This window comes from Thermobia domestica, chromosome 2 (assembly GCF_964235325.1).
Source record: "Thermobia domestica chromosome 2, izTheDome1.hap1.1, whole genome shotgun sequence".
NCBI classification, from domain to species: domain Eukaryota; kingdom Metazoa; phylum Arthropoda; class Insecta; order Zygentoma; family Lepismatidae; genus Thermobia; species Thermobia domestica.
This window is the reverse complement of record NC_137455.1, coordinates 323,216,074-323,234,922: the sequence shown is the minus strand read 5'-3', so window position 1 is coordinate 323,234,922 and position 18,849 is coordinate 323,216,074. Positions and strand designations below refer to the sequence as shown.

General features: G+C 36.4%; 1 protein-coding gene across 1 annotated transcript; it reads left to right on the top strand.

The window, feature by feature from the left end:
• The first annotated feature begins 271 nt into the window (after window positions 1–271).
• LOC145679506 (uncharacterized) lies at window positions 272–9,629 on the top strand. Its single transcript, XM_081750085.1, has 2 exons — window positions 272–1,274; window positions 9,604–9,629. Exons 1-2 carry the CDS (start codon window positions 272–274, stop codon window positions 9,627–9,629), a joined length of 1,029 nt encoding a protein of 342 aa, XP_081606211.1.
• The last annotated feature ends 9,220 nt before the right edge of the window (window positions 9,630–18,849 follow it).

The following is an 18,849-nucleotide window of genomic DNA, read 5'->3' as shown; positions in this document are numbered from 1 at the left end:
GTTTACAGACGCCCAGGAGGAGGAGTTGGTCCAATATATCATGACCTGTAGTAAATTATACTATGGATTGTCACCCAGAGAAGTTCGTCGACTGGCTTATGAATACTCAGTTGCTAATCACATTCCCACCCCAGAAAAATGGATTGACATGAACATGGCTGGAGTTGATTGGTTCACTTTATTTATGAAACGTCACCCTAGTTTATTAATCCGATCGACATAACCTACAAGCTTAAGTAGGGCAACAAACTTTAATAGGCATAATGTGAATATGTTTTTCGATAACCATTCTGCTGTTCTTGATAAATACCAGTTCCATCCTCAAGATATATATAATGTGGATGAAACTGGTATTACAACTGTACAGAAGACAGGTAAGGTAGTAGCAGAGAAAGGAGTCAAGATAGTAGGTGCTGCTACATCAGGTGAACGGGGTAGCTTAGTAACAGTTACAGTAGCAGTCAATGCTATCGGAAATGCTTTGACACCAATGTTTGTCTTCCCTCGAAAGAGATTCGACCGACTTCGATTTCATGGTAAAGGTCATATAGGAAGTATTGCAGGAAGTAATCCATCAGGTTGGATGACAGGAGACCTGTTTATGCAATTCATGGAGCATTTTGTCAAACATACAGGCAGTTCTCTTCAACATCGTGTCCTTTTGTTCCTTGATAACCATGAATCTCATATCTCAGTGCAGGTAATCAATTATGCCAAGAAAAATGGTGTTGTTCTCCTATCATTCCCACCTCACACGTCCCATAAGCTGCAACCCATGGACAGAGGAGTATATTCTTTATTTAAAAAGTTAGTTGCAAATGGAATGGATGCATGGATGAAAAACAATCCCGGGTGTTCTCTTAGTATCTATGACATCCCGACTATTGTGAAAACGGCATTTTCTCTTAGTGTAAATCCATCTAATATTCTTAATGCATTCAGAATAACTGGTATATATCCCTTTAATAGAGACATTTTTACAGATGATGAATTTTTGCCATCGCAGGTAACTGATCGTTACATTGAAGATGATGATCACATTATAAAGTTAGCACTAGGACGTACTTCACTAACACATCACTCAACTTCAACAGCATCCTCATCCTCAACGAACTTTACAGGTCATAATGAAGAACAAGGACCAACTAACATTACACAAGAAGTGAATTCAGAACTCCCAGCTCTACCTGTGAAAGAAACAAACCAGCCTTATCCAGCAACAAACCGTAAAGAATCTGAAACCTTATCGATTGTTGACAATAGACCTTCTGCAAGTAAACAAAAACCACAACTGTCTATGCAAAAAAAAAAAAAAAATGCCTCACGACGAAACGTCTAGAAATAACAGTAATCCTCATCATGTTACCCCTAGCGCCCTTCGTCCTTTACCAAAAGCTAGACCCAGAGAAACTAAAGGAGGAAGGAAGAAGCGAGAGTCCGCTGTACTCACTGATACTCCAGTTAAAGAAGCATTAGAAGCAGAAGCAGGAGCAAGACATGAAAAGTCTCTTAAGAAGGGTGTAAGCCGTAATATTTTGAACAGCTCTATGAAAAAGGGGTGAAAATTTCAAAACATAAAAATGATAGTGACGGTGATAGTGAAGATTTTTTTGTCTTGTGTGTCTGGAACCATTTTCTAATTCCAAACCCAGAGAAGCGTGGGTTAAATGTGTTGACTGTAACCAGTGGTCACACGAAGCGTGTACAGAAGGTAATCCTATTTATGTATGCCACAACTGCAACTCCGATGATGATAGGGGGTCTATGTAGTTTAGGTTTGCATCATAAGTCATTTCGGAAAGGAATTGTGATTCTATTATAAAACTGAGTATTAGGAAGGAAGTATTGTGGACTCATATAACTGTGTACGATAACGATAATTTAGAACGAATATTCAAATGAAAAATTGAAACTGGTTTCTTTATGTATAGAAAATATTTTTGTTAGGGAACATTACTTTTTCGTTATGTTTAGCACAATTTATATTAAAATTACATAAGCGAAATCGTGCACATTTCTTTCTGTCACAACTTACCGGATCAAAGTCACAACCTACCCCAGCAAGGGGCATGTTGTGACAAAACATTTGTGTTTGTTTTTTCTATTGTATTATTCTTACTGACACACAATCATAGTAAACGTCTTGCGAATAAAATCAGAAAAATAAACACACTGCTGAACAAGACTGCACTTATTTAATATAAAAATACATTTACACGTGACGTTTCGATCTTCTAGCCAAGATCCTCATCAGACGTACACTCATGTGAGTGTACGTCTGATGAGGATCTTGGCTAGAAGATCGAAACGTCACGTGTAAATGTATTTTTATATTAAATAAGTGTAGTCTTGTTCAGCAGTGTGTTTATTTTTCTGTATTATTCTTCTAATGAAAAATAAAGATGCAGAAAAAATTATGGAAGTAGTCTAATGTCTAAACTTTATTTTAAGACAAATTTTTTTGACATTTAATAAAAATGGGATCTTCGAAAAAATAAAAACTGAATTTTGTCACAACAAGCCCCGGTCTCATCTACATTTCTCTAGGATGAATTGTCCTACATTACACATGCATAAATAGACTACAACTAGGCGCTCGTGGAACGAGGAAGGCGAGGTCTCTATGATAGATTCAAACCCTATTGAAACCATAGCAGGAGGTATGAATGTAGTTTCAGTTTCATCTCCTCTCTATCACTTAGATATCCTTTTTCTCTCCAAAGTCAAACAGTTCCTTCTTGATACGAATATTTCTCTGGACATCGAATTAACTTTGCCGTGACGGAATATAATCATCCCCAAGACATCAAGTTCTTTTGTGTCAGAGATCAAAACAGAATCTTTCTCGATCTTTTCCTACTGATTGTCTGCTTCTCCTCACAGCAATTACATCTGCTAGAGAATTCAAATTTTATGATGACGGATGAATATAGCTCCTTCAATTTAAGAGGTTTTATCTTTCCTGGATCCAACCCGGGACGTGTCAACTTCTGTGATCAATATTTATTTTTATGCGTTGAGCCGATGCATAAACGATGACCGACATTTGAATAATTGGCAGACCGTTTTCACTCTGCCCTATAATATTTATTGTCTTCGATGAAGTTTTGTTGATGAAGCTGTACAATGTTTCGACATTCAAGTTGAGTTGATTTTGAGTTTAACGCCACGTTCAGCAGCGAGGCTATATGAGGCGTGGAACTACTGATTAACGTGGAATCCGAACCACATGAGCTACCGCCGGGAATCGAACCCGGGTCTCCCACGCCAAAGGCACGTACGGTTTTGACATTCGAATACAGTGACACACATCAATATTGTAATGAAAGGATTCTCCAGTCACAGTTGATCTTTTCCCCTTATGCAGATGGTGGACATTTTTATTTAGGATTTTGGGATAAACGACATGATAGAGTTGGAATAGTCGACTCGTATGGTATGGGAAATAACACACGCATAGAAAGATTGAAGCAACTAATTCACAAATTGTATCATAGAGTAAGACCTGGAGTACCTGTCCCTCAACTTAGTAAGCTCTTATACAAACATAGATGGTAATATAACGCAAAAGATTGTGGGGTATATTGTGTCCTTTTCGCAACTTTTTTAGCTACTGGTCGCAAAATACCTTTCTCACTAAATGATAACCAGATGTATCAGTATCGTTTCCAAATAATGACACAAATTTGTAGTGGTACGATGCAATTGTTGGAATGATGATTTGTATTCCTTAGTAAATATATCTAATATTTGTTAACTTGAAAATCATCCATTGTCTTTATGCTATTGTAAATCGTTATTAATATTTGGCACTAAATAAAAAACTTTTCAAGTACAAGTAGTAATGTCTTAGAGAAAATAATTTTCTTACTCTTCAATGTGACCCATGGGTAGAGATGCTTTTTTGAATCGATGTTTTTTTTTCACATAAAAAGCCGGCTTTTTTGGTAAAAAAAACGAGAATTTTGGAAATTTTGGCTTTTTTCATTTTCATAATTTTTCTATCTAAATAGCTTTCTTATAGTATATTCTATACTTAGATAAGAATTCCATGACCTAAATGCCATATTTCGCTCTAAAATTCACCATCAAGATGGATGGAGCACATGTTTTACGAATTAAAGCTAACATGAAGAATGTAGTATTTGAGGGCAATTTTAGAGGCTATTTAACTTTATTTTAACTTTTGAGTTTCGATATTTTTTCTTCTCGATATCTTTTCAGTTTGTCGTCTGTTTCATTTCTAAGAGCTTAGTACTCTAGCTTCTAACGCAGAAGTTAAACTTACGTTTTTCTATATATCCGTCAAAGCGTACGTTTTTCAATATATCCGTCTAACCGTACTTCCACATTTCTGTTATACTGTAGCTGTGCAACGATTTAGCAATAATTTTCCGGATACAACCTTGAATACTAATTTATACAAATAATCAGTAGCGGATTTAGAAACGTACTTTGGGACGGGTTTCTCTGATTGTTTCATTTTCTAAAATCTCCTAATTTTATTTGGGAGGAGCTTGAAGTTTATGAGTACAGGCATAACTAATACTGTATTTCGTTTCGTTTATATATTTAGCGATAATATTCCGGATACAACCTTGAAGATCATTTTATACTGAGAATCAGTGGCGGATTTAGAAAAGTATTTTGGGAGGGTTTTTTTCTTACTAATGTTTAGTTTTTCTAAACATTCGTAATTTTTATTTGATGGCAGCTTAAAGTTTATGAGTAAAGGCATAACTAATAGATATTTCGTTTGTTTTAGACATTCCGTAATTTTGGGGAACAGGCTTCAGTCCGAAAGACCGCCCCCCCTAACCCTCGCAAAACCGTCACTGCTGGTAATTAGTAATAACAACGATTTAAAAACAATAAGAAATGAAGTCAGCCAACTCACAGCACACGCACTATTTCTACTTCATAGATGGAATGAAGAAAAGTTTTGTCAGAATGGTCGAATGCTGAGTTGAATTCCGGACTTCTCGATAGAAGCGCAAAAGCTCCAGTCAATCATGTTTGTTGTGCAGTTGTATTTTTCTTAACTTAAATATATTCCGTAGTCCTTTTGTGTGTGTGTGTGTGTTGGTGGAGTGGGGAGAGTTCCATAATGATATGAAGGGTGTAAGCCAAGAACATGGTAACTAACAAATTTTCAATTGCTGAGTTACGCAGCATGAGATAGGCAGCAACGCATACCGCTTCGTTTAATCCCTCATGTATAGACTTATGTGAAAAATCAGTTTTCCGACTTTCAAAATGGATTGTGCAGCAGAAAATTTCTAATTTCTTAAAATAGTAAAATTATGGGTTACCATGTTCTTATATCACACCTTTCATGTTCAATCCCTCTTGTTAAAAATACAGAAAACTTGAGGACTGAATAAACCGTGATGGTTCTTATATAAAACTGTAGAATTTCAAGAATATACAAAACCAAAAGCTCTAGGTGTGCAGCCTTTAAGTGTATCATATAAATCTAAGTATTTTTCTTGTTTTATTTTAATTTTATTTTGTTCCAAAAAGAGGGTATGGAATATTTTGAAGTAAAAATACTACATAGAATTTTGCTACTTATTTGAGTATTTTTTTTAAAAAGAAGTATTTACTTTTAGGGTTGGCTGGTTCACATCAGCTGTTTTTCTTCTTTTTTTAAAAAATAAACAACTGGTTTAAATCGAAAAAAAAAAAAATAAAAGGTACGAAAAATGCGAATCGTGTGAACTTCATGGTGATGTTTCCATACATCAAACCATCTGCATTAGTTTTATTTCCTTTTCACCTTTTAATCAAGGTGTCCCATGTTCAATTCTCGGTCGAACCACAACCCTTCCTTCATGCGTAAACAAAGTAGCGGTTCGGATGTCACTTTAAGCGAAAGTCTTCTCCTTGATAACCTCGGTATTACGTAAGGATGTTAAGCCTGAACATACGAAACGAAACTAAATTGTATATTTCTGCATGCCTGAATGCCTGTTGTTTTATAAAGAAGCCAAGGTTGCTTAAATATACTGATATAAATTGACAAAATTTATCGATTGCCTACGTAGCTTCCAACATTAGCTTGGATTGTACTTTCAATGATATGTACGCACTAAATTTGTAATTTAATACCTCAGTTTTAGCGTACTGATTATGATACGTTGACCTTTAAATTTTACATGCAAAGCAATAACAGGATTTTTTCCGTTATTGTTTTCCATTTAGAGTAATGACGGGATTTTCCCGATGGCTAGGGCGGGAGTTTCTCAATTTAAGAAATTTACTGACCGGACTTCTTTAAGCTTATGTGACCTCTTACAGCATAACCCCGTTGTTGCATAATAACACCAAGGCGAAACAAACTTATTTCTGTCAATATGTAATATAAATACATAAAGCAAAATATCTAAACACCAAAAAACCTAGTTTAAACCAAAAAAGCCTAGTTTAAACTCCCCCCAAAAAACGTGTTTTTGGCATTTTCAAAAACAACCATGGCTCTTGCCAACCCTGCTTACTTTTGTATGTAGGAGGTTAAAAAAAATCTTATTATATACATTGGTTAATCCTTTGGAATTCATAATGTAAATATGTTGAGAAGTAAAACTGTTTGAAATATCTTTTCGAAATTCATGGTTTATTTTCGAGGTTTTATATTATTATCGGCATCAACCACTAATTAAATGACTTTTTGTGTTGTAGAGAAGCGAAACAAAATCTGGTTTATCAATTTAAAGCAGAATTTTCAAAAAAGCCCAAAATTTCCCAAGCAAAAAAGTGAAGCAGAAAAAACCGAGTTTTTTTTTCAAAAAAGCCGGTTTTTTTCCGAGCCCTTGCATCTCTACCCATGGGTGTTTGTATTTTGTGCAGGTAAGTGTGCATCATCTGGTTACACATATCCTTTTTAAAGTGACTGTAACGTATAGGTCTCTTTCTATAAATTTTAGAAAAAAATCAATAATTTAACCTTTTGACCTTGAGAATGACCCTAGATGGCTGATTCGGTTATTGGATCTCGGTATCGACCCAAGGTACATATATACCAAATTTGAGCACCCTAGCTGTTATAGGTAAAAAGTTAACTTGTTTACAGAGAAACGTATTTCACCCCATTTGCGAATTTGTATAGCTCGTACCTCGCCATATTAAAATTATATTACTGTTACTATTAATAGGGTAACTAAGATCGCGTACCCTCTACCCCCCGCAATATTCGCAAATGGGCCCCTGTTAATATTCGTGCACTATTGTTAAGTATACCCCTAATAGCATGTTGGTCTGCAGCAAGTCTTTCACTATATTGGATTTTAACTTGCTAGACTTTCGATGCACTGTACACTTACTGCAGGCTTTTTAAAAGAGTTACCTGCAAATGTCGTAATTTGATTTTCACTTGCTAGATTTTACTTGCCTCGGAGGCTTGGTGTAACTTTGTAGCAGGTGTGTCAGTTCTAGTTTCTACCAACAAGTAGCACAAAAGTCTAATCTTAGAAATCTTCCCGCCAGGCCGCCATTTGTAGTAGGTGCGAAGTGTGTGAAGCATTAAAACAAGTAGGTAATTAAGATAATTACGTAAGTATCCAGTATGTAGAGATAATTTATATTTTAAACGTGTATTGTTTGACAAAGTTGTTGAGAAACATATACTGTGTGTGTGTTCGTATACAGTAAAGTGTTGCTGCAGGCTTGCTATTCTAACTTCCACACACTTGCAGTAGACTTGCAATGCAAGTATTTACTTGCAGAAGACTTACTACACTCACTTGCTGAAGACCTGCTGTAGACTTGCAATGCAAGTATTTACTTGCAGAAGACTTACTACAAACTTGCTGTGTAAGTGGTATCTTTGCAGAGACTTGCTTTCAACCTACACAAACTTGCTGCCAACTTATTGTGCACTTGCAGTGCTAGTGATATGCTTGAAGAGACTTGCGTCAAACCTGCACTAACTTGCTATGAACTTGCAGTGCAAGTTGAAACTTCCAGTAGGCTTGCTGTGCAAGTAAGCCCTTCGCAGACACTTGCTTTGCAAACATACCATACACTTGCACTGCAGGCGTGCTGCAAGTTCGAAGAGCGTCAACTAGGAAGTTTGCATTAAACTTGCATCAAACTTGCAGACTTGCATCACAAGTCTGCTACAAGTTTGTCAGACTTGAAATGCAAATTTGCTGCAAGTTTGTTACAAGTCATTTTTGCTATCTGGGACCAAATCAGTCCCTTTATCGTCTTTATCGATTCGAACTTGAAGAAAACTATGATTGCATCAGCAATGGAGACCTCCTTCTACCCGAGTTTTGAAAACAAAAATAAATAAAATAAAATAAAATAAAAATCATAAGTTAAAAAATAATGATTTATAAGAAAGGAGTGGTGCGTTTCCAATGAGCTTCACTACTTCCCGTGTACTTTATATATACGATAAAAAGAAATTGTCCCTATCTAATGCCCTGTTAATTCCCAAATCTTTGTAATGTCTTTGTTACTCTTGTATAAGAACATGGAGAATATTCCATGAAAAACCTCCTGCAGTGAGGAAACCGTGTTAGACATGGAGCTGTGAACGCACGTTGTGGCGTTGGAAAGAACCTGGTCCCCTGAGCACAGCGGCAATGTCAGAAATCGATCCCGTAGCCCGAAACCCAAGAATTCGGAACCCACATGTTTGGGCACAGGTCCCTTCTATTCGATATCAATATATTGCACTGTTCCTTACTGACATGCAGCATGACAGTATTCTCTTGTAATGTTCGGTTGAATAACATTCAAGCAGGATAATAAGGAAGCTTACTTTTGTGAGCAAAAAGCATGGAGAATATGGCATGAACATCCTTTGGAGCCCGATTTCTTGGGCTTCGGGGTCGGGCCCCGGCCAGATTTACGACATCACCAATGTGCCCAGGGGAAACCGACCGTTTCCAATGCAACCACTCACACAAAATCTCCATGCTTCATTGGTGAATAGAAGGGACCCGACCCGATATCTGGAGACATCACGTTCTTGGATCGATTTGTGACTTCACCGCTGTGCTCAGGGGACAACGACGTTTCCATTCGCATCTCCCACGTCCAAAACTACATATTTCATTGGTGAATAGAAGGGACCCAAGCTCGAAAATTCGGGCCCGATTTATGGGGCTTCGGGCCCGTTTCCTGACATCGCCGCTGTGCTCAGGGGATCATTATTTATCGACACCACTCGCGTCCAACAATTCCATGTCTAACACGGTTTCCTTACCGTAGGAGAATCAGCTCCATGCTCTTTATATACAGTATTGGCACAATTATTATGGATTTTTGATAAAAACAAAACTTTTTGTGCAAAAATGTCTTGCAAACAATTTTATTTATTTACTTTATCACACAAGTACCAAACAAATATTTATTAGTTATTTTAGTGGGTTTTAGAGTCTTATATGGGAGTGTCTGGCAATACAGAGAGAAAACGTCTGACAACCCTGACACAATCACGGCATTGCCTGGACAGAGTTCAGTAATAGTCTGGCATTTGCGTGGAGAAATGTCTGTTTATTGCATTGTCTGCCTGTCATTTGCATGTGATCACTTTAGTTCTGTGTATTTGTGCATTTAAGTTTAATGCCAACTTTTTTTTTTTTTTTTCAGATTGTCTAATGTGTTTATCCAATTGAGCAGACATGGGCAAAGTTCGTGATTTGAGTCCTCGCAAGGTTGGGCGGATTATTGTTTTATTGAAAGAAACCACCTTACAACAGAAAGAAATAGCGAAGAAACTTAAAGTTTCAACTCAAAGCGTCAGTAATATCAAGAAGAAATTGGAATATGGCCACAGTTTGGCATCAAATAGGGTTGGAAAATGTGGTAGACCTAAGAAAACAAAACCGAGAATGGACAGAAAAATAATTAAAATGGCAATTAACAACAGAAGAGCATCTTGCAGAATGATTTCCAACCAACTTGCAGCAGAGGGCATTACCATTGCTCGCAGAACAGTAAATAAGAGACTACTGGAAGGTGGACTAAAGGCATATCGTCCCAGAAAAAAGCCTCGCCTTACTGACAAGATGAAACAGGCTCGTAAGGCCTGGGCAGAGGCTCACGTTGACTGGATCTCTGAGCAATGGGAAGAGTTTAAAATATTCATGTAAAAACGTTAATAACACAAATAATTAAAATTATGCAAAATATTAAACTTTACTTCCAATTTTAAGCCTTGCAGACTTTCACGTCATTAAGTCTACTCGTTATTCAATTGCTTCCATCACTTTCTTCAGCTGTTCAACGCCTTATTTTGTGTTCTGTATTGTTGCTGGTTGTGTTCTCTGACGAGTCTACCATTGCAGTGCTTGACGACCGTGTGCAGACTGTAAGAAAGCGATCAGATGAGCAATTTACACCGGAATGTTTAAAGAAGACTGTAACATTCCCTCAGAAGGTCATGGTCTGGGGAGCCATTTCTGTGCATGGAAAACAAGTCGTTTGGAGATTGTTGATGGCACCATGGGCCAGTATAAGTACAAAGAGGTACTACAAAGACGTTTGCTACCTCAAACAAGGGACTGGTTTGCGGATAGAACTTGGATATTTCATCAGCACTCTGCTCCGTGTCACACGGCAAGGTCAGTGAAGACCTGGTTTGAAGAAAATGGTGTAGAAATGCTCTCATGGCCTGGAAATTACCCGGATATGAATCCGATTGAGAGTTTATGGTCTGTATTGAAAGATGAAATACATGAAGTTCCCATAACGACTAAAACAGAAATCATACAACGCCTTATCAAAGTATGGGTTCATTCAGGTAAAATCAGGGAATTGTGTAGAAAGTTGATCACTGGAATGCCCAGACATGTTAAAGCACTTGTTAATGCAAAGGGTGGACAAACTAAATATTAAAATAGTTGTTTACTATTGACGTACTCACTATTTGTGAATAAAATTGATTTGCATTATTATTTGTTTGCTTAAATGTCGTTTTTGTAGAAAAATTATGTTTTTTTTTTTCAAAAATCCATAATAATTGTCCAGTACTGTATTATCGATTACACATCACATTATTGAATACATAAATTACGGACGAGATTACATTTTCGAGTTAATAATACATGTATTTTGAGACATTTTTTTGTTGTCTTGTAAATTTTGTCAACAAACAAGGCTACGGGTTGGGCAGGGACCCCCTTTCCCTAGTGCCCCCTTCGCTAGCAGCGCGGGCCCGTTATTTACGCCACTGGTTATTATTTACGAGAACAGAGATTTTAATTAGTTATAACTAATCGAGCAATATCTTAAGTGATTTTGCAGAGGGCAGGGCCCACCCGGAAATTTCCGGGAATCCGGGCGGCGCAGTCCGCCTCTGATTCGGATAGATTTTTTGTTATACGATCACATGGCCACTATGCAGTCATGGTCGCCAGCGAAAAAAAAATATTACCTATATTACCTTCAGGATACCCCTTTGGATTTAGTTTTATAACTAAAAAAATCAAAATCAATACGGAACACTAACCTATGAAAATCTTAAAGCTAAGCTAGTAGCATTGAGTAGAGCGAAAATGCCATCTTATAAAGCTGAACAAGGAACTATTTCAAATCCAGCAGGGACCTGACGAATAGATTCTTATCTTTTACGTAAATTAAGAGCATTAAACGTAAATTATTTGCAATAAGGCAATTGTTACCGGATGCATCGGAGAAGCAAAAATTTCATCATTTATCATTAGGTCTTCAGGGAGATTTCCTCAATAAAATAGCACTTGAAAGATTCGAAACAGTAGAGGCACTGCAAATTAGGTTAAATCAATTGAAATTTGCCAATGATTTATTAAGGAAGAGGGGTCATGTAGAATGAACACAGAAAGTATATAGGTTCTACACTATATGCCCAAAATTCAGTACCCATCGTTCATAGTCCATCATATTTGTTACCAAACAATCCTAAAACGGTATATACAATTCAACAACCTTATCAACAGACATATTCTGTACAGATGCAACCCGCTGTACAGCCATCGGCTTATCTTCCTTAACCTTCACAGCAAGTTAGCAATTGTCAGCCTAATCCAACAATGACATCCTGTGAACCACCTATATCCAGTCACCAAAACTAACATAATGCAATCGAACCTAGGGACGTTTCCCACCCAGAAAAACCTCCTCAATCTGACTTCTACTTTGGTTAACAAAATGGCGGAACTTTCCCTCGTTATTGCTCAGTCCAGTTACAGGAAACACCTAAGAACGGACGACAGGGAAACAAGCAAAGAAACAATTATTTTCAAGTTAGCGGCAAAGGGAAGAAACAAAAGGGACCACTGCAGAATCAACAAGGCACCCCAGTAGATGACGAACTACTAGTTTGTGCGGTTTGTCGAAAGCCCGGTCACGGTGCTTCTATGTGTTTTAAACGAAAAAAACGCATAAGGTTGCCCCCTGAAAAGGGGTCCGTTACTCAAAAACAAATTTTAACACAGGCAATGTAGCAGTTGATAAGAACAATTCACAGGATATCAAATATGAGATTCCTTTCGTGAACAACTATCGGAAAATTCAACGGGCAGGCGAGAAAACATTACGTTGGAGAATGAAATTAACAAGTCAATTTTGACTATTAATACTAAACAGTACCACAGATAGCTATAGCTGGCATTGGTAGTACCATCTCACTTTGGTCTTCGGACAGTCTACCTCCTGGTACATAATTAATTCAACTTCTAACTGTTTTAAAAGAAATATTGGGAAAACAAATCTTTCTAAAACACATAGCTTTAATTACTTTTAAGATTGGCCAGACAACATTCAAGCACTATTTCGAGTCACACATAAAACAACGATGTCCATAATTTTAGGTGTAGATTTTCTCCAGCGCACATATGCCACTATTGATTTAAATAAAAACGTCATTTCTTTTCAAAAAAAAAAAAAAAGAAAAGAAAGAAAGCAGATAATCCCGACAGAGAAACAGGAAAATTCGCTGTCAATATTTCTAACTCGTATTATAGAACAACCTCAGTAGAATTGTTTTTCTTGGCTAAAAAAACACAATTCCTGCAATTTCGCACTATTATCTTCCTGTAGTGACAAAGAAACAATTGGCGACACGTGATCCTTTGTTATATCAATACTTCCTGGATTGCTCGAGAAGTGCAGGTTACAAGCCATTCACCAGAAAATTGATGCCAATAACTTAGTTATATTGATCACTAATCCTAACAGCCACAATGTAATTTTAAAAAAGAATACACCAGTGGCGGCTCTTGAGGAAGGTCAAGAATCTTTCTTACTCACAGTAGAAACACCACTTCCGAAGGAAAATTCGCAACAGTTTCGTACAGATGAAGAAATTCAAGAACGTTTAGAATACACAAAGAAGTTTTTTACTCTGATGTAAACCCCGACTTAAATGAAGAACAAAAGCAAGCAATTTATAACTTGCTATATAAATACAGAGACGTTTTTACATATGGTCCTGTTTACATACGATATTTCAAGGGATACGTTTAGAAGATCAGAATTTCGGAGTCAGCTGCATATCAAGATCGATCACCACCCATCCCTATCCATACAGGAGATCAAGTGGATAAGCAAATTCAGGAACTAATTAATGCTAAAATTATAAGATCTACTGACAACAGTAATTTCAGTTCTCCACTTTTGGTTCTACGTAAGCCAAATACACAGGAATTTCGGATTGTTCTTAATTTACAAAAATGTAATTTATATACCGAGTACCTATCGGTACCTTTCCAGTCTACAAAAGATGTTTTGAACTCTCTAAAGGGGAAAAACTTTGTAACAAGTCTTGATCTCTCAGCCTCATATTATCAAATTTTGCTTCATCCTAAGAGCCGTAAATACACGACCTTTGAAGTCAATCACACCAGAAAGTCGTACGAATGTTTAACGTGCGTTATGGGCCACGCCATCTCGAGTCAAAGCCTGAGCATTTGTACGAGAATGATTCTAGAGAGATTACGAAATAGAATTACATTATTCGCCGATGATATTATAGTGGGCAATTTCGACTTTCACCAGTAGCTAGAAGACTTAGAAATGCTGTTTCAGAAACTCAGAAAACACGACTTTAGAGCCTCACCTCGCAAGGCGCACTTGGGTTATCAAGAATTAACCGTATTAGGATTCCTCGTTAGTGGCAATTCCATTAAAATATCTCCTAAAATAACAAAGAAAATAAGAGATTTCAAAAAGCTCACCACAAAAACAACCCTAAAAAGTTTCATAGGCCTTTGTTCGTACTTAAGAGGGCATATTAAGGACTTTACAATTAAGATAGAATCTTTTCAAAATTTGGTGGCTCCCAATTCAAAATTCAAATGGACCGAGAACATGGCATCCTTTTCGAACAACTAAAGCAAGATATACTACAGACCCCCTTCCTCTCTCATTTTGACGATTCACAGGAGATACCGGTGTTTTCAGACAGTAGTCAGATACAACCCGGAGGAATTTTAGCCTGTTTGGACCCAAAAGAGACATTGAGAAAGTAGTAGCAATTTGCAGTAGGATATTTACAAAAGCCGAGCAGAAGGCGAGCATATGGCAAAAAGAACTGTACGCCGTTATATACACATTAAGAAAATTCAGGTATTATCTTCTAATAGAAAATTTAACCTTTATGTTGACGCCCAATGCCTAGTCAATTTAAATCACCATAAATACTACTTGGCCTACAAGATACGCACGTGTACCGATTGTCAAAGACTGAAAAAACAACAAGAAAAGAAACAAACTGAGCTGTTGAACCATCCTGTTGAAGAAATAGGATCAGCGTGGGCATATGACGGGCTTGGTCCATTTCCAAGCAAAAATGGTCAAAACAAATACATATTAATAACAATAGAGCTAGCCACACACTATTTGTTGTAAAAATAATTGACTCAATAACTGCTGAAAATATAGAAATCTTCTTAGAACAAGAAATTATTCTTAAATTTGGAGCATTTAATATATTATACTTGGACCAACATCCCATCCATTCAGCTACAAGGCTCCAGCATTTCGCACAAAAATACAACTTCATTTATAAATTTTCTCCAGGATACAACCACGCTTCAATTGGATTGGTGGAACAAATTAACAAAACTATACAGGGTTGTCTTAAATTTTTCGTTCAAGAACATCACACTGATTGGTAAAAATGGTTGCCACACGTCATTTTGTTGAGGCTGGAACAAAGTATTCATCTAGTTTCCTTTTGTACGGTTACGAACCTCGCACACCAGCAGAATGCACATTTGAGAAACTAACAAAAATTAGAAATAAGGTCAAACATCATCTGGAGCAAGTATATATGAAACAAAAGAAGTATGATAAACGGCATAGACAAACGACCTATCAGCCGGGAGATTTTAACATTAGCCTACCTTCCTACAATATTTTACACGCCTTCTTAATAACCCGCCTATTTACTTCGACCATTTTCAACTAAATTACTAAAAGTAGTAGTAATAGTATAATTGGTATTATTAATATGAGCAGTATGATGAGTAAAAATAATAATAATGAGAGGAAGAAGACAACAAATGTATTGTTGACCCCGTTCAGTAACGAAGGACTTCGGTCCGTCTTGAGTGTCCCCTAGCACTACTATAAAGGTTTCAGAATCCACAGACAATCATACTTCAGCCGGGATTTGAAGTCGGGACTCTTGAGTCGCTAGCTTGACGCCTCAACCCACACGAACACGAGGTGTGCAAGAAGAAATAGTATAGGACATGGTTTCTCAACCTGGGGGTCGCGAAGATAAGCGAAAGAGACAAATATAATTAGAATCTATTACCGGAAATTTTTTTTAAATAATTATCATTTTTAATTTTGTTCTGATAGACAATTTTTATTTGTATACATACTGTCAAGAACAACAAAAAAAATTGGTCTACTAAACATTTTCAACAGATGCAGAGTTGGTTAAAAATCAATTTAAATGAAAGAGGTACGATATGAAACTAATGAGAACTGGATATTGAAATACCAGAAGAATGCAAATGCACTTTTTTATTTTTTTATCACATGACAAAAAATTGAGGGAGTTATGAAGTTTTAAAATTTTCAAACGGCCTAAAATTTGAAACAACATGACGAATCGGATTCGATATTTGTAATACGAATGAACGGACTAAATTTGGTTTTAATCCATTCGCTTTTAGGGAAGTTACTGTATCCACTATATACAAGAAATGGATTCTACTATTATAAAATAAATGTATATAGTGAGATCTCAGCGGATGTGATAATATGGGGGTCGTGATCGGAATTAGGTTAAGAACCACTGATATAGAACTATTTTTATTATTATTATTTCTTTGTCGTCTTATTGCTGACCTTATGTTCGTGTTGGTTGAGGCGTCAAGACAGCGACTCAAGGGTCCCGGCTGGGGTATGGTTGTTTGTGGATTTTAAAACCTTTATAGCAGTGCTAGAGTACACTCAAGAAGGACCGAAGTCCTTCGTTACTTAACGGGCCCAACAATACATTTGTTGTCTTCTCATTATTATTATTTTTACTCATCAAACTGCTCATATTAATGATGCTAATCATACTACTAGTACTACTACTAATAATAATGTCATACTAATCGTAATAATAGAAAGCCATTCTTGCGTTGTGGTTTCAGCGTTCTCTCTTCTCCACCTGGTAAAAGTGTTCATTTGGAACTTACGATCATGTATCGTGTTCCATTTGACATAGATTCAAACGAACTAGAGATCCCAATCACCACCGACTGTTATCTTCTTGAGTTCGCAATATTTGTCTTCGTGAGAAAACAGGTTCCAGTATATCACATTCTGGCATGTATGACCAGAGTACATAACTTTCAGGGGCTGTGGAAGAACGCTCATTCTATTTCAGGTTCGACAACCTTGCGAATCGTAAGAGTAAGCACATTTCCATCTTTCAATATGTCCTTCCTCTTGTACAAGTTTCATTGTGATACTCGTCGAGGAGTTGGATAGCTTACCTTGTTAGCGAAATTTGCATCCAGTCTCGATATTCCACAAAATTTACGCGAAAGTGACAATTTTTCGACGCTTTTACGATTTATTCATTAGCATTATTTCTCCCTTCTGCATACTTGACCGTGGGTAAACGCTACAAGTTCGTCATTTGTCTACCACAAAGAACTATGGGACTGCCAGATGTCTGGCACCCGCCCTCCCTCAGTTTATGTTTTCTTGGCTGCAACGAGTGTGGTTCCAGATTTGCCTCGTGTACTTCTGAACGGCAAAGCAACCGGTACAATGCCGAAAATCACATGTTTCGATAGAGCACAAGAATTTAAAGATCATGGTTACTACGATTTTGATGCACGTCAAAAAATAGTTGTGTAAATTTTGTAATATTAGACTAGCCTGGAAGCGACGCGATTCGTATGTGAAGCAGAATGAAAGCGAAAATCACAAAAAAGAAGTTACAGAGAAAAGAAACGCTGGTTGTTGAGCAACAAATTTAACACCAGAAACAAACAATGCTTACGTGTGATTTGCATAAGTACACTGGACACTAGTTATTTTTTTCTATTAATGTTCTGTCTGTTTTTTTCTTATTCAATGATATTTATGAGATAAACTTAGTGTTTTTTTTTATAGCTCAAATATTGTTTAATATAATCATGATTGATGAGTGAAAATTAAGATAAAATAAAAGATAACTAATTGTATTTGCCAAGGAAATTAGTGTTCTTACATTTAATTTTTATTCACCGATTTTACCCCGCTTTACGCATATTTTTCTAACGAAATTACGAATTCTTATTTACCAGAAAATCGTGTCTCTATCTATATTTTATTTCACGTAACTTCTATTTTATTTACTAGCTTGAATCACTGAATGACTATATTACTGTCTCAGTATCTGCCTTCTCTTAATTCACTTACTGCAAGAATATCTTTGTCCCTTTCTTTAACTACTGGCATGCCTGACTAAGCATATACTCCGTATTGCTCAGTGATTCAACTTCAATCATGATCATTAGATACCAGATATTCACGCATTAAAATCACGAAAAACAGCTACTTATAATTTTTGGAAAATATGCATAAAATCTAACTTCAAATAATGATGGTTAATTTTCAATGACATAACAAAAACTCAAATTAACCTACACGTAATATTGAAATAAAAGAGAAATGATACTTGATCATAGATTGTAAAGAATATTATCTACGGAAAGTTGCACGAAACTTTTTCAGTGTGCACCCAATAAAGAAATTTACAACATGGTCTCTCAACCTGTTGTACGCGAGTCACTACTCGCTAGCATGCACATGTTATGGTGGTACGGCAGTAGAAAAGGTTGAAAGGTTACAGTATTTTATCAGTATCCATATCAGTTGAAATTTTTACAGTATATTATAAGGAAGAGGCTAAAGAAATAAGTTAGTTACAAAATAAATTATATATTTTAATTTAATACCTTTTTGGAAGCCTGTGATAAGGAATCATTAACTACGAATTCCACCTAGTAACGAAGTTATTTAAGTTATCAATTGATGTTTTTGATCGTATAACACATTTTTAAAATATAATCACATTTAGTAACATAAAATAATCTTTCTATTTCTACAATGCAATTGGGGCATACTTAAACCAAACAAGAACATGTGAATTGATACATTTTCCACTTTTGAACACTTGTCCAAGTTCATATTAAATGCAATAATTCGCTCAAATTTCTTTGAGCAACATTACTTCTGCTTATCGCGTTGAAGTTTGACATTGACATAGTTAGTTATTTCTTTTCTTTTTTAAATTTCTAGGAAGCGACGTGAATCCTCCTTAAATCAAGAGATCTGTGCCGTAATCTCTATAAAGCCCTGATTTTGATGAGATTTCAAATAGACAATATTTGACATTTAACCAAAGATATAGGCAGT

Coding starts and splice junctions, on each gene's coding strand:
- LOC145679506 (XM_081750085.1), top strand. CDS start 272: ATGTTTTTCGATAACCATTCTGCTGTTCTTGATAAATACCAGTTCCAT. Junction 1,275..9,603: donor TGACAATAGACCTTCTGCAA/GTAAACAAAAAC, acceptor TTTTTTTTTCAG/ATTGTCTAATGTGTTTATCC.